General features: G+C 36.6%; 1 protein-coding gene across 1 annotated transcript in view; it reads right to left on the reverse strand.

Moving 5' to 3' along the window:
- Positions 1 to 16221, reverse strand: part of Orc2 (origin recognition complex subunit 2) — a 122701-nt gene that overhangs the window by 24670 nt on the left and 81810 nt on the right. The window contains exons 7-8 of the mRNA XM_090380663.1: positions 10885 to 11017; positions 185 to 284 (exon numbers count right to left, since the gene is read on the reverse strand). Of these exons, the coding sequence (XP_090236789.1) occupies positions 185 to 284; positions 10885 to 11017 (233 nt within the window). The remainder of the gene's footprint in view (positions 1 to 184; positions 285 to 10884; positions 11018 to 16221) is intronic.

Consider the following 16221-nt stretch of genomic DNA (forward strand, 5'->3'; position numbering starts at 1 on the left):
TTTTTAGAATCAGAAGGTCAGCTTTCTTTATAACCTGCACCTTCTATTCCTGATGTACAAAAATTTTTTTCTTAGCCAGTGTTATCACAGGCTGGCTATAATTTGGTAGGGATATCAGTACTTATTATTTAACTCCTGTTTGTATTTAAAGTATTAAAATTTATACAATTTGAAAAATACTTACCTTCATTCTGATAATGGTTTCTGATGAACTCTACTTGTTCAAACAAACTTTGAAAACTTCCATCATATTCTAAAATTTCTTCTGTGATGGTATTCAAAATCTAACGAAAACACATTAAAATAAGCCATAAAAATCTTGAAATTTATGACTATTATTTAAAAAATCAGTACTCAAAGTTCAGTGACCTAAGAACTCTCATTATTTTTCATTTCAATTTTTCTTTTCTTTGTGTGTGAACTTCTCCCAGATTTAAAAATTTCTTTTATATTTTTATAAAAAAACAAACAAAAGTTGTTACAAAGTTTTCAATAATTTATTTCATATAAATTTTCTTTTTTAAATATTTATTATAAATTTCTGGCCTAATTGGACATGTAACTTCTATTACATCTATGAACTACCATCATAAAAGTTTAAAGAACCACTGATTTAGAATAAATGCTATACATGGCACCCATTTCTAGAGATCTAATAGAAAAAGATTGTTCCCTTCCTCTTCTTTTTCCAAAAAACAAGAAAAAAAAAAAAAAAAAAAAAACACAATAGCCAAAAAGCACAGAAAACACCACTTCAACAAATAGGGCTTCAGCTGCTTCTCCTATATGTCTTAAATATTTTGAGTTCAACTGTGTAAATAGCTTATTATTAAAGAAATTTACTATTGAGGAAATCTGCTATAACTTCACTAAAGCAGATTTCTTCCAACAAGCAGAAATGCTTCCTACAGGATGCTCCCAATAAGCAGAATTAAAAGATGCTTCCTACAGGTAGAATTGAAGCAATGCTAAAGTGCTCAGCATGCAAAAGGTAGCAGAGAATGATGAATGATGGTGCTCATTGATAGGGAAAATTGGCACTGGCACATAACACCTACCCAACAATTTTGATGATGCCAGCTTGGAAAGTACTTATCAGTTCCCACTAAAAACAAGACTTAAACTTAAATCTGCAGAACATGGCAGAAACTAGAATGAGGCCATCCATCTACAAGACACACTTAACGGATCTGGAAAATCATATGAATCATACCTACTAACATCCAGCGAGCAGTGGTGATAATTACAGGCACAAAATTATGTCCTCCTGAAGCACTAATAATAGCATACTATTCTGGTTACATTTGCATGACATGCAGCTATACCCAGGATACTACAAGAGTGATGTCAGCAGGCACTAGTACATCAATCCTTTGATGCAAAAACATCAATAGTTATGGACTTTTTTAAAAGCAGCTATTGTACAGATTGTCCATAAAGTCTGGAATCGATGTAAACACTTTTATTTTAAAACATATGTACAATATCTGTTCAAAATGGCCATTGCTAATTTCAAAACATTTTTGTAATCAATAGAGCATATTTTGTTGAATATTTTCCAACATGTCAGCATTGATAGATGCAATTGCTTCTATGATCCCATCTTTAAAATGTTGCAAGTTTGCAACTTTTACAGAATAAACTTTAGACTTTAGAAATATAGCAAAAATCCACGGGATTTAAACTGGACAATCCCTAAGTCCATTTTAGTACTCGTCTTCAACTAATCCAGTATGAAAAGTTTTATCCAACTAATGTTGAACAGGAAATGCATAATGTGATGGTGTATTATCTTGCATAAATCATCCATTTGAAGCAGTAACTCATTACCAAGCATATCTGGAGTAATCCTCTCTGGTTACAGTGCTTTTAAAGAAAAATGGTCCAATATTTAAACTGTATACACTATCCTTTCTATGTTACTTGCTGCTTACCTCCAATATACCATTATATCTCATTATTAGTTGCAGGGATTTTCTTGTAACTAAGTTTTTTTATTCACTTCATTCACATAAAACTTGGTCTCATCAGAAAACATCACTCTCTTTAGAAAATCAGTATTAATATCAATAAATAAATTCTGTCTAGAAACCATATGAATGTTTCAGCCATCTCTCTGGATCAGTTTCTGAAAGGTAATGGTGATGGAATTTGTATAGGTTAAACTTCTATGCACAAATGATGTCATGAACTGTAATTCTTAGGAACCTTTAATTCAACAGACATGTATCTAATTAATTTTCTAGGACTCGTGTGGAACTTCAACATGACTACTTGAATTTCTTCAGATATGCCAGGATGACCAGGAGGTTCGTTAGTACTGAACCTGTTTTCCTAAATTTTTTTTTCAAAACTTTTGCTACTACAGATTGCAATATTAGTTTTCTTTTTCTTTTTTTACAGATGATTGTTATTGAACTCCACAGCTACTTCTCTCTGTCCATCCTTCACACAACAGGATAATTTCTATGTACTCTTGTAGAGCTTAACAGCATTATTACATACGATCAACAGAAAACTGGAACAAAAAGAAAAATATGTTTTGAATTAATATTAGTTTACAATTATTCCGCACTTCATGGACACCTGCTCAGTATATAACATGACAACAGGAATACAATTACAAGGGTGCTGAATTCTTATAAAACACATTTTACATTTTTTTTAACATTTTTTATGCTCAAAGACTTGATAATTAAAAAAGGTCGCAACACGTGCTTTAATAAGCATGAATAATTGTGCATAATGTGCAGCTCTGCAAGGTGGTAATCGATTTCTATTGGATACTCGAAATTTGATGCTAGGATGCCTATTATATCAAATATTCTCTTTTGGTGGCACTGTTCACAATAAAATATTCATGAAAAACATTTTTTTCTGTTAATTTTGTCAAGCAGTATATTATTATTGGTCATGTATAGAAGCAATATTTTATGGCTCATGGCGAACTGGAGCAGATGTTCGAATTTTCCACCATTTTATTTCTAAGTGCTGTTCAGACCTTTGATCAACTGATTGATAAATGTTTTCCAGTGTAACGGCTGAGAGAGCCTCACACGCTTGTGCGGTTTTCTACCGTACACTAATCCTTCAGGTATCTCCACTAGTAGAAATCAAATAGCATTAAGTCAGATGAATGTGAGGAGTTATTTGACAGTTTTTCTGCTTTTCCACCAGTCTATGAAATGATTATGAAGGTAGATCTTGATATAACAGAAATCACTGGCACAATGGATACATTAAGCATGTAGAGGTACATATCACCGGTAAATGTCACATCAAAAATAAAAAAGTCTAACAAGTTCCCTGAATGAAACACACCAAACTGTAATTCTTGATCAATTTATTGCTACATGAATATTTGGATCATCAGGGCACCAATATACACACACTTATGTCTGTTCACTCCACCACTGAACTTGATCCGTTGCCTCATCCAATCAAACAATCCTCTCCAAAAATCTTGCATCCTCGTCCATCTTCATTTTAAACCACAAATCTCGACTAGGCGATCGGGATCATCTTCGCTCGTATCATTTAGTGGGGTCTCCCAAGTCTCAACTTGCACAAATATTGTGCGGTATCCTACATCTCAAATTTATCATTTAAATCTTTAAATTATTTTTCGTGATGGTGGCTGTTTGGCAAATTCATGTCTCCATAGATTTTGAACTTCACACCCATTCTCAGAATTCCAGTATTACTTTAAAATTACATTATGGTGTTCGAATGTCAATGATCCAACCACCATATTGTTTAAGCTTTGCATTATGGGTATCATTTCACTTTTATTTCGCAATTAACGTCTTCTATCAGCAAAACACACCACTAAAATATGAAAAAATGTAAGTTAAACTATAAAAACGTGATTAAATATTTATGGGTGAAGTGAGCACCACAGCAGAATAGTGTCTTATGTCATCCTTTTCTCGTCTATTTTTGAATGGTTCATATTCGCATCGAGATGTCAGCATAGGTTCGAGGAATTTTATGGGCATTAATTCTTGTATTTTGTATATTTGTTGGTTCAAATATTATACTGTATTTCACAATTTGTATTTGTTGTCTTCATAAGTTAAACAGAAGGTTTGAATGAGCCTTTGAATGATGAATTTTAAGTATACAGTCATCGCTCGATTTGTGTACCTTGTGCAATGAAATTTTTTAGATGGTAGATCACGGCACATTTTGAAGGAAAAAAGTAGTTCACATCACAAATTAAGTTGGCCACTCCTACTGTAATCAATCTAAGGCAGATGGAGCAAGGTTTTTGCCGTGAGTTATTGTGAAATGATGCAAGCCTTTATTACTGAAGGGATAAGGATTCTCTCCTTATGAATGCTAAAGCTTTTATGTTCTTTGCAGAAATGAGTTAAGAATAGGCAAAGAACATACAATTACTTTTAAATTAGTGATTCATTGGAAATTTAATTGAATATCCAATATATCCTTTCAATGAATTACATACAGACTATGCAATGATAGCGAACCTTTAATGAAACTTGTTTAAAAATAAATAAAATTCAATTTTCAAGGAAATCTTGCCAATACAATAATTTAAATACCTACTGATATTCCGATGAACATTTAATATTTTTAAAAGACGAGACACTGCTGTTGCAGGGTGTTTCAGGACATCGGTCCCTCATTAGATATTATGCTGGGTTCTTTTAAATAAATAGGATTTACTTTTTAAATAAGGTTACCATTTATTTGGAAGTCCCTTGGATACTGAATTATCGGACTACTACTACAACTGTGATGACTGGAGTACTCAATTAGCAGAATTTGGATTTTAGCGAAAATAAAATACGGATTATCGCAATTTCTACTATATTATTAAAAATGTATAATACTTCAGTTTTCGTTTTCGCGTTATAATCTTTTTCGAACATTATTCAATAGATTAATTATACAGTGTTCTGCAAACTATTTTCAGTTATTGTATTTACTGCACAGTGCAGTATGCAGGATAAATATTTCTCGGACGACATTAATGGTGTATATTTAACCTTGACCAAACTAATGCATTCAAATCCTTGAACAGGTTTTGAACAGGTTAGGTTAGCTGAATTATTGCTAACTGTATTTTAGTGTCTGGTGGTAAAGCAGTCTGATCCATGCTATTTCTAATTAAAATGGGCATCCATCTGGCAATTTTCCAAAACATTTTTCTATATTTAATACGCTCTGAGGGATTCAATAATACTATCACCATTTTTATAATAGGAGTTTAATAAAAGTAAAGATAAAGCACTTTTAAAGTGCATTATCTTTTGGCAACGTTTTGAAACAAATTTCTCTGGATTTAGTTACTTAAGTAAGTTACTTAAGTTACTTAATTCAGTTACTTAAGTAAGTGAATCACTTATAAGTTTATCAAGTGGAAATCTGCTGTACACCAATGGAAACAATGAAACGAGTGAAGGTGGAGTTGGGTTTCTGGTCCATAAAGATTTTAAAAACAACATTTTGGAATTCAAAAGTACATCACCAAGAGTGTCGAGACTAATACTCAAGATTTCTAAGAGGTACAAGATAAAGATTATAATGATTTATGCACCAACATCGAGCCATGATGATGAAGAGGTTGAAGAAATGTACATCGAAATTGAGAGTCTTCTCGATGAGCAGAAAACCCACTACACTATTATTATGGGAGACTTCAATGCTAAGGTTGGAAAAAGACAAAACAGCGCAGAAAGGGGAACTATAGTAAATTTTGGAATTGGTGAAAGAAATGAAAGAGGTGAAAGACTTGTGGAATTTGCAGAATCTCAAGGACTGTCAGTAATGAACACTTTTTTCAAGAAAAGGGTGAACAGAAAGTGGACATGGAAGAGTCCAAATGGATTAACTACTAATGAAATCGACTTCATCCTCACTAACAGAAGATATATTGTGAATGATGTTACCATCCTGAATAAGGTAAATGTTGGAAGTGATCACAGGATGGTAAGATGTAAACTTGATATAGATGCAGGAAAGGAAAAAACTGACTCGAGTAAATAATACAAAGGTCTTTGAGATAACAGAAGAGGAGAAAAAGCAGTATGTACTGGAACTTAAGAACAAGTTTGAGCTTCTGCATACTGCTGAGGACCAAGATATCGACGAGGAATATTACAACTTTTTGAAAGTGATAAAGCCCAAGAAACCTATAGGGAAACAGAAATCCAAAGAAGAAAAAATTAGTCAAGAAACACTTGTCATGATGAACTGAAGACGACAAATGAAAAGCAAGAAAAACACTGACAGGGAGAAAATTGAGTATACTGAGTTATGCAAAGCCATTAGAAAGAGACTCGGAGAGGACATAAGATTTAACACAAGAAAAGTAGAAAAAGCATTAAGGGAAAACAAAGGATTTAAATCAGCAGCCATGAGCAGTAATACAGAAAGACAAATGATACTGAAACTGAAGAATAGTGATGTACTTATAAACATCAGAGAAGGCATAATTCAAATAGCAGAAGACTACTATAGAGAATTATACAAGGAGCAGGGGAATGATGCCAGCAGTGGGGAAGATGGATTGCAAAGTAGCAACACATACGACATACCCAATATTCTTCCTGATGAGGTAGAACATGCATTGAAGAAAATGAAGAATCAGAAAGTCCCGGGGGAAGATGAAGTTACTGTAGAGTTGTTAAAATTGGGAGGAAGAGACATAACACAAAAACTGGCAAGGCTCTTCACAAAGTGCATTAGAAAAGGTGTGACGCCTAAGCAGTGGAATAATGCAATCATAGTTTTGCTGCATAAGAAAGGAGATAAATCAGATATTATAGACCAATTAGCTTGTTATCCCACATCTACAAGTTGTTCACAAGGGTCATTACTAACAGATTAGAAAGAATATTTGATGAGAATCAACCGAAAGAGCAAGCTGGCTTTAGGACAGGATTCTCAACTATGGATCACCTTCACGTAATATCACAGCTAATGGAGAAAGCAAATGAATATAAAACACCATTATGCCTGGCATTTGTGGATTATGAAAAGGCATTTGACTCCATACAGCATAAGGCAATGTTTCGGGCACTGGAAAGACAAGGTATTGATACTCCATATATTATGATTTTGAAGAAAATATATGAGAGTGCTACCTCCTTTATTAGACTAGACAAAGCCAGTAGGAAATTTAAAATTGAGAAAGGAGTTCGACAAGGAGACACAATATCTCCAAAGCTGTTTACTGCTGCCCTTGAGGAAGCTTTCTGAAGATTAGACTGGTCGCAGAAAGGAGTCAATGTGAACGGAGAGTACCTAAACCATTTACGATTTGCAGATGACATTGTGGTCATAAGCCATGATCCCAAAGAATTAGAGGAAAATCTTAATCAGTTATGCACAGCTAGTAAGGATTTTGAACTAAAGATGAATATGGCTAAAACAAAAGTAATGATGAACAAGTATGCCACAGAAAGGGAAATAATGATTGAAGGAGCAGTAATTGAAAAGGTGGAGTCATATACTTATCTGGGACAAGTCCCAGATAAGTATATGACTCCACCTTTAATAAATGGCTAGAAGTCAAGAGAAGAATAAAGTTTGGATGGATAACATTCAGGAAATATAGTCACATACTGAAGAGCAATATTCCAGTTTGTCTGAAACGTAAAATAATGAACCAATGTATACTCCCCACCATGACTTATGGAAGTGAAACTTGGGCACTCACCAAAAGAATGGAAGAGAAGCTGAGAACTACACAGCGAAGAATGGAATGAATCATATTGGGAATCAGACTGTTATATAAGAAGAGAAACACATGGATTAGGCAACAAACTCAAGTAAAGGACATTCTTATCAAAACTAAGAACTAAAATGGTCTTCGGCAGGACACATAGCTGGAAGACAAAGGTGGAGAGGGATAGATGAAATTCGTGAGTTTGTGGGTAGTAAATGGAGGGCAGTGCTCAAAACAGAAGGAACTGGAAAGTTGCTGGAGAGGCCTTCATCCTGCAGTGGATTGAAAATGGCTGATGATGAAGTCAGGGCTACGACTTCAAGCTCTTTTATGTGGTCGAAGAACAAGACCGACGGGCAAACATTGGAATTCTCCGATTCAAGAGATATTCATTTTTAAAACAAACTCAAAGGTTAATTTGTTTATTAGAGTGAATAAATTGCTTACCCCCCACCCCAGTAGTCAAATATAAATTATATATATATATAATTTATATATTTGGAAGGAAATTCAGGTATGGCTTTCCTTATTCTTACCTCCTTTCCCCTTATTTCAGCATAAGCTTTCTTTTGTACATGAATATAATAAATACAAACACAACTAAAACGATATTTATATTTGGCTGTCATTTTCTATATTATTTGTTTCAAAGCTATCTGTAGGGCTAGCTTTTATTTTGCCTATTTGCTGTTAAATTTAAATTGAAATATAAATTGCCTATAATTTTGAAAATTTAGACCTAGATAAACAGGCAGATAAAAACAGAAACAATAATTAGCCTTGCTAATTATATAATGGATATTCTGAATGGTGCTAGCCCTTGAAAACGTTACATTCAAGGGTTACATAATTGAGGCTAATTATTATCAATAATTAGCCTCAATCATTATTTTATTTTATATTTTTATTATTTTATTGCTAATTATATGTTTATATATAGGGTATAATGAAGCAAACCAACACAGGCTATCTTAATTTTTATAGATTCTTTTTGCCCAATGGCCCGTTTTGTACTGTTATACTTTTATGCTAAAGTTCGGAAGCGGCTCCATCGCCACTGTGCGAGTTTTTTGATGTGCTCTCTCCGATTTGAAATTTCCAAAAAATCGGTGAATTTTCGGGGAATTTTGTGCCCCCTAAATTTTGGCGTCCTGTCCGGGGGAACCGCTCGATCGTGCCTTAAGCCAGACCTGCTAAAGTTTTATCATACATCTGCTCTTTTTGGTCTGTAGACTCACGTTGAGTATTGTATTGTACATATTGTACCATAATTAGATATATATCATATTGTACATATTTAGATTACAGACTGATGTAATGTTTAATCTATAATTTGATGGCATTCATACACACACACACACATATATATATATATATACACACACATAATGTTGTATTACATAATATATTATATTACATATTATACAGGGTGTCTCAAAAATATTGATACAAACGTTTATGGGAGGTAGGTAACATCTAAATGAATGTGAATCGCATAGGAACCCATATCCGGAAACGTCACTGGAAAGTAGTAGCAGAGGCACAAGAAGCAAAAATGACACAAGACAGTAATTAGTGGCAAACATTTATTTGAAATATTAACAGTGGAGTACGAGATGGATGCATTTCATGATGTTACAACAGATGCTCGAAGGTTCCACCATGAGACGCGATGCATGCGTGACACCGACACAGCACGGATTGGCGGACACGGTCGAACACATCTGGAGTTTCTTTGACAGTAGCAGCAGCACCGACGAGTTTCGCCATGAGATCCATTTCCGTCTCCACAGGCGATTCATATACAACAGATTTGAGGGCTCCCACAGAAAGGAATCAAGGCTCGATAAATCAGGTGAGTGTGGGGGCCAGGCAACGGGTCCACCACGGCCAATCCATCGACACCCAAAACGCCTGTTCAAATGGTCACAAACACACCTTCCATAATGGGTAGGCGCCCCGTCATGTTGAAACCAAATGTTGCATCTCATGTTTGCTGGAACATTGTCAAATAACCCTGGTAGAACTTGTTCAAGAAAGATCCGATATTTAGCAGAGTTCATGCGGGATGGTAACAGGTATGGGCCGACTAAGCAGTCACCAACCATACCTGCCCACACATTTATTGTGAAGCTATGTTGTGCCGCATGGGGGCGCACACCGTGTGGGTTGTCGTGAGCCCACACATGAGCATTGTGCTGATTGAATAAGCCTTCCCGAGTGAAATAAGCCTCATCCGTGAACAAACCATAGGCTGGAAAATTCAAGTCTTGAACACTTTCTTGGAAAAACCACTGTACAAAAGCCACACATGCAGGATGATCTTGAGGGAGCAGTAACTGAACCCTTTGGAGATGAAAGGGGTGTAAGGAATCGTCGTGCCAGACACGCTGTACACTGCAACGAGACATTCCTAAGGCAGAGGCAAAGGCACGTGTGCTGTAGTAGGATTATTCTGGACAGCATTCAACACACTTTCTTCCATGGTGGGAGTTCGCGTCGAATGTGGTCTAACCGCACTACTCCTGTTACCTCTAAATAACCCACGATCACACAAATTTTGATGCACACGCACAAACAAACGGTGGTCCGGTACATGTCTGTCTGGGAAGTGTTCTCCATAAATTTGTTGAGCAGCTCGTCCATTGCCCTCTGCTAATCCATACACTAGGTGCATGTCTGCCAGCTCAGAGTTCGTATATTGATGCTTGCTCTTAATGCGGTGACTACTGCTTAAATGAGTAAACCAGAAATTTTCCCTCTCGTGAACTGATGAACAGCGCCATCTACCAACTTACGGTGACGTTTCCGGTTATGGGTTCCTATGCGATTCACATTCCTTTAGATGTTACCTACCTCCCCTAAACGTTTGTACCAATATTTTTGAGACACCCTGTAGACTGAAAAAAATACAAATAATAATTTCAACTCAGTGACTCGCAAGCAATAAATATTTTTATGCAGGGCCTGTCAGGCTACATGATACTACTACTACTGTTGGGTAAATTTTATTATGAACAGAAAATTATTTTAAAAGCTAGAATAAATTATTCCTACTAATAAGTTAGTAGGGATAATTTATTTATTCCTATTTATTCCAATAAATAGCATAAATTTTCATATAAGAAACTGATTTTAATAAGGGAAAAGTAGCACATTATGTACAGCTTTTGAAAATAGATACTTACTTGCTTAACTGTCAAAGTGGGAAAGAAACCATGAATGGCAATATACAAATGGTCTGATAACATTTCTTTGCAAAAGGTCTCCAGGAGTGACATTTTGGAACCAAGTCCATAAAACAGAAGATTAAAGCCATCACTAAAAGTTGCAAAAATTGTACTACATAAATCTAAAGTATAAACAAAGACAATTTCACTTTTTTATAACAGGCTTTACTTAGCTTTGGTATTTAGTTTCTAGGAAAAAGCTATGCTTAAAATGTTTATGCTAATATATTTAACAATTTAGGAGAATGAATAAGTCAAAGCCATTTAACATTTATCAGGCTAAGCAAAGCAAAGTTCCAGTACACAGTAGGTTTTTTCATGATGAGAAGATTCGCTGCTCAAGGACATTTTCCTTCCATCACACCTGTTAACATATGCTGAAACATTTGGCACATTTCTGACATTATTTCAGACACAGTTAAGACTTAAGTTTTCTTTTATAGGTTACTACTCTGTTATTTAAGGCTTGTTTCCCTAACTTTATCTTCTTGCTCATTTGAAATATTCCTCCCCCAGAACATCTTGCCAACATCAGCTGTTGCAACAATAAGAATTCTTGAGATATGTGCAAGCATTACTTTGACACATATCATCTGATAAATTAGTGTCTATATTACTCTCCCCCACCCCGACTAGAAGTTTTGCTGAACCCTTGAGATATCCTCAGTGATACTGCCAAAAACCCTTGCAACACCTTTGTTCAAATGAATACTGTCTCTACAAAACACATTCATTCTACCTACAAGTGACACGAGTAATACAGACCTAGTAATTTGACTTCTGTTCCAGGAAAAATAATAGTCACTGGTTAAAGAAGCATTGCAGGATCATCTAGTCAAGATAGCAGTAATAATTCACACAGCATAGTTTTGTTAAGGGGAAGACTTGTTTGACTAATCTGATTGGATACTATGACATGGTCACAAAGGAACTGGATGCAAAATATAATTTTGATATCATATACTTGGATTTCAGGAAAGCTTTTTGATACTGTTGCACATGGATGACTACTGTACAAATTGGAGCAGTATGGCAGTAAAGGCAAGTTGCTACAATGGATAAAAGGATGGTTGAGTGGGAGAAGACAGAGAGTGGTAATCAATGGATACTGCTCTTCATGGAACTAATATTATTAGTGGTGTCCCCCACGGTTCGGTGTTGGGCCCATTGTTGTTTTGTATATTTATCAATGATATTGATGAAGGTATATCAAGTTTAATGTCAAAATTTGCAGATGATACAAAGGTTGGGAGGATTGCTGATAACAGCCTGCTGCTGCAACAGGATTTGTAAAAGTAAGGCAGATGGGCTGAGAAGTGGCAACTGTTTTTTTTTGTTTTGTTTGGTTTTTAGAAGCATTAGCAACTAAGGCCATATTGCTCCGGGGATATGCAGTGGTCATTCCCTGACTTTTCCGCATCCTCCGTATTTGATGGGCATGGGCTCAAACCCCGGTCTAATCAAGAAGCGTGTGCTACGCACTGCTCCTCCTGCCCACCTGGCTACAGAGGAAAGTGGCAACTGAAGTTGAACATTGGCAAATGCAAAGTACTGCATATAGGTAGCAGTAACCTCAGAAAAATGTACCAATTATGTGATGTTACACTCAGGGTAGTTGAGAATGAAAGAGACCTGGGGGTAATTTTGCAGTCAGATATGAAGTTTTCTGAGCAGTGCAGACATGATGCCAGAGTAGGTCATGGAGTTTTGTCAATGATATACAGGAATTTTGCAAGATAAGGAGGTGATTATCCCATTGTATAAGGCAGTGGTTAGGCCACATCTTGAGTACTATATGCAGGTCTGAAGGTCTCATTTTAGGAAGGATGTAGAGCTTCTGGAACAAATGTAGAGAAGGGCAATGAGATTAGTGAGAGGAGCAAAAAGGGTGCTCTTATCAGGAAAGGCTTCAGTTCTACAAATTGCAGTGTCTGGAGACTGGGCACCAGCAGGTATTGTTGTTATTTGGTTTTTAGGAGCATTAGCAACTAAGGCCATATTGCTCCAGGGATATGCGGTGGTCCTTCCCTGATCTTTCCGCATCCTCTGTATTTGGTGGTCACGGGCTCGAACTCCGGTCTAATCAAGAAGCGTGTGTTAAGCACTGCTGCTCCTGCCTACCTGGCTATGGAGGCAATGCACCAGCAGGTGATCTGATCGAAGTGTTTAAGGCTTTGAATGGATTGAGTAAGCTCAATGCTGATGGGATTCGTCCTCTTGCTCATATTACAAACTTGAGGGGGGGCATAAACTGAAATTGAGGAAAGACAGTTGTCAGGTAGGTGATTGCTGGAATGAACTTCCATCTGTCATTGTGGAAGTTGATAGCTTAAATAAATTCAAGGCAGAACTAGACAAACACATCTGGAATGAATGGATGGGTGAAATGGGAAGGGTTTTTTTTTTTGTTTTTTTTTATGCTGTATAAGCTTTCTTTCTTGCAAGGTTATATAGCCTCTACTAATGCTAATGCTAAAGTGCCAGCAATGCTGATGAAAACTCCCCCCTCTAAGGCCTTTCAGAGTCCCTCAAGTCTTGAGTTAATTCAAAAGGCTTTCAGCACATAATCCCTTCTATCATGTCTGGGCAGAATTGGAAATACATACACCTTCTGACCTAACTTGTGGTATTTTTTCAGCATGGTCCTATATTTATCCAACAAATCATCAGGTTTTGTTTGCTTAACATCATTAGTCTCTACACGATTAATAATGCTTGCTTTAATCCACTTAAAATCTGACAACTGAGAAATCTTTATTGCAATAATAATACAAATCGATACATTGCAATACAGCCTCTACTTTTCTCGCAAGGATGGAGAGGTGATTGTCCCCCTTGTTATGAGGCAATGATCGGGCTGCACACTGGGTGCTGTATGCGGGTCTGGGGGCCTCATTTTGGAAAGGATGTAGAGTTGCTGGAACGAGTACAGAGAAGGGCAACAAGATTAGTGAGGGGAACAGAGGGGTACCCTTACCGGGGGGGGCTTAAGTTCTGCAAATTGCAGCACCTGGAGAGTGCGCACCTGCGAGGTGATCTGATTGAGGTGTGTGGGGACTTGGATGGGTTGAGTGGGCTGAATGCTGATGGATTCTTCCTCTTGCATTAATTGTCTGAGGGGACATAAGTTTGAACTGAGAAAGGACGGTTGTGGAATAGATGTGCAGAAACTTGCCTTTGATCGGCGGGTGGTTGATTGCTGGAGTGGGCTTCCGTCTGCCGTTGTGGGGGCTGATGGCTTGAATGGGTTCAGGCAGAGCTGGACAAGCAATTTGGACCGAATAGATAGATGAAATGGGAAAGTTTTTTTTTTTTTTTTTTTTTTTTTGGCTGATGCTGTATAAGCTTGCTTTCTTGCATCATATGCCTCTACTAATGCTAACTATGCAGACAATTTCAGCCATTTATAAAGAGCACCATGGCAGTTCTCTGATGGTTGACTGCAAAAGTTAATGCAGAGTAGTGTTATTTTATAAGCTATTTCAATGTTGCAATAACCTACATTTGAAATAGTTCCCTGTTTTTTAATTATAAATTAAAAATTCTTGCAAGAATAATTAAAATCAACAAAATATGTTAACATCACAGTAACAATGCCACAGTTTAAGTTTTCGGCAGTAGAGTTGTGCCTTTTGTCAGAGAACATTAGTTTGTAAACAGAGTGAGACCTTTTAACATTAACGTGTTAAAAAGTATTTACTTGATCAACAGTGGAGATACCAGAAGGAAGAATTGTGCCAGTGCCATTCAAATACTTGTTAATTCATGATATGATTCACAACATACTACATCAGCAAGAGGCAAACATGGAACTAAACTCCAAGAAAAAATGGAGAAGCCATTTCCAACAAGCTGGGTTTCTAGAAACCAGCTTGTTGGAAATGGCTTCTCCATTTTTTCTTGGAGTTTAGTTCCATGTTTGCCTCTTGCTGATGTAGTATGTTGTGAATCAAGACATATGTGAAAAAAGCACCACATATCTGAAGAATTTTGACAGGCTAAGTGTCAGTAACAGCTAGAGTTTGATGTACATTTTATAAGTATCTGCAGTATGAACAGCATCACTTGCAACAAAGTATAAAGCTGTTTCTGGTTTTGATATTGTTCTCTGTGTGTGCAGTTGGAGGGAATTTTCAGGGGAAATGCTGCAAAGGTAACTGAATTACTCAACCCCAGGGGCTCACATCTGGTGAGTATGGCTTAGCACACCCAGGATCCTGAGCTGGATATCATCATTCTTCTCTTTCTTGCTTGGTGATTCCTTTCTACTTCTGATACTCTCTCTCTCTCTCTCAGGGTAACACTCGGGAATTTTTTTTGGCTGGTGCAACATAAGCCTCAGGCTTCCTTGCACCATATGGCTAATAATAATAATAATATTAATAATAATGCTCTTCACAGCCACTGGGGCCAGGTTTTAACAGTGATAATATTTTTTTTTTTAGGAGCATTAGCAACTAAGGCCATATTGCTCCGGGGATATGCAGTGGTCATTCCCTGACCTTTCCGCATCCTCCATATTTGGTGGTGACGGGCTCGAACCCCGGTCTAATCAAGAAGCGTGTGCTACGCACTGCTGCTCCTTCCCACCTGGCTACGGAGGCGCCTCAGTGATAATATAGTGTGTAAGAGAAATGAATAAATAACAATAATAACAGATAATATTGATAAATCGAGCATTAATACATATATGAAAGCATAAATTGAAGTGCAGCTCAAAATACAGTATACAATTACATACAACACAATAACAAGAAAATATAGGTGAAAAAAAAATAACTGTAATGTTTTTTGCACTGAAGCAGATGTAGTAAGTTCATCATTACTCATTGTAATACTGAGTAAGTTAGTAAGTCACCTTCATATCAGATGGTATTGTTGGCTTGTGGCATTAAAATGAGCTTTGAGGAGCAAGATCAGAGACAGAAAAATACAACTCAAAGATGCAGCATCTGTATTCCCCTTTCACAAGCAAACTTGTTAAAATCAGCATCCAATGACTGGGCATGAGGGCAGCCGAAAAGGCAGGATCCTATCGGATAACAGAAGGCAGCTGAGATGTGGGCACAGAGTTAAAGTCTTTCTGAGAGAAGGCTGAGGGACTCTCCAAGAGCAGAACGATAGAGCCAAAATCTTGCTAACGAGCATTCTAACAATAACAATAATAATAATAATAATAATAATAATGCTCTTCACAGCCACTGGGACCAGGTTGTATACATAGTATAAACCAAACCATAATCAGCATGGAGAGCCTGTGAATTTGTAGCAAACTGGCCAACATCATCAATTTGC

Source organism: Mastigoproctus giganteus, chromosome 9 (assembly GCF_048544385.1).
Source record: "Mastigoproctus giganteus isolate SK-2022 chromosome 9, ASM4854438v1, whole genome shotgun sequence".
Lineage (NCBI taxonomy): Eukaryota > Metazoa > Arthropoda > Arachnida > Uropygi > Thelyphonidae > Mastigoproctus > Mastigoproctus giganteus.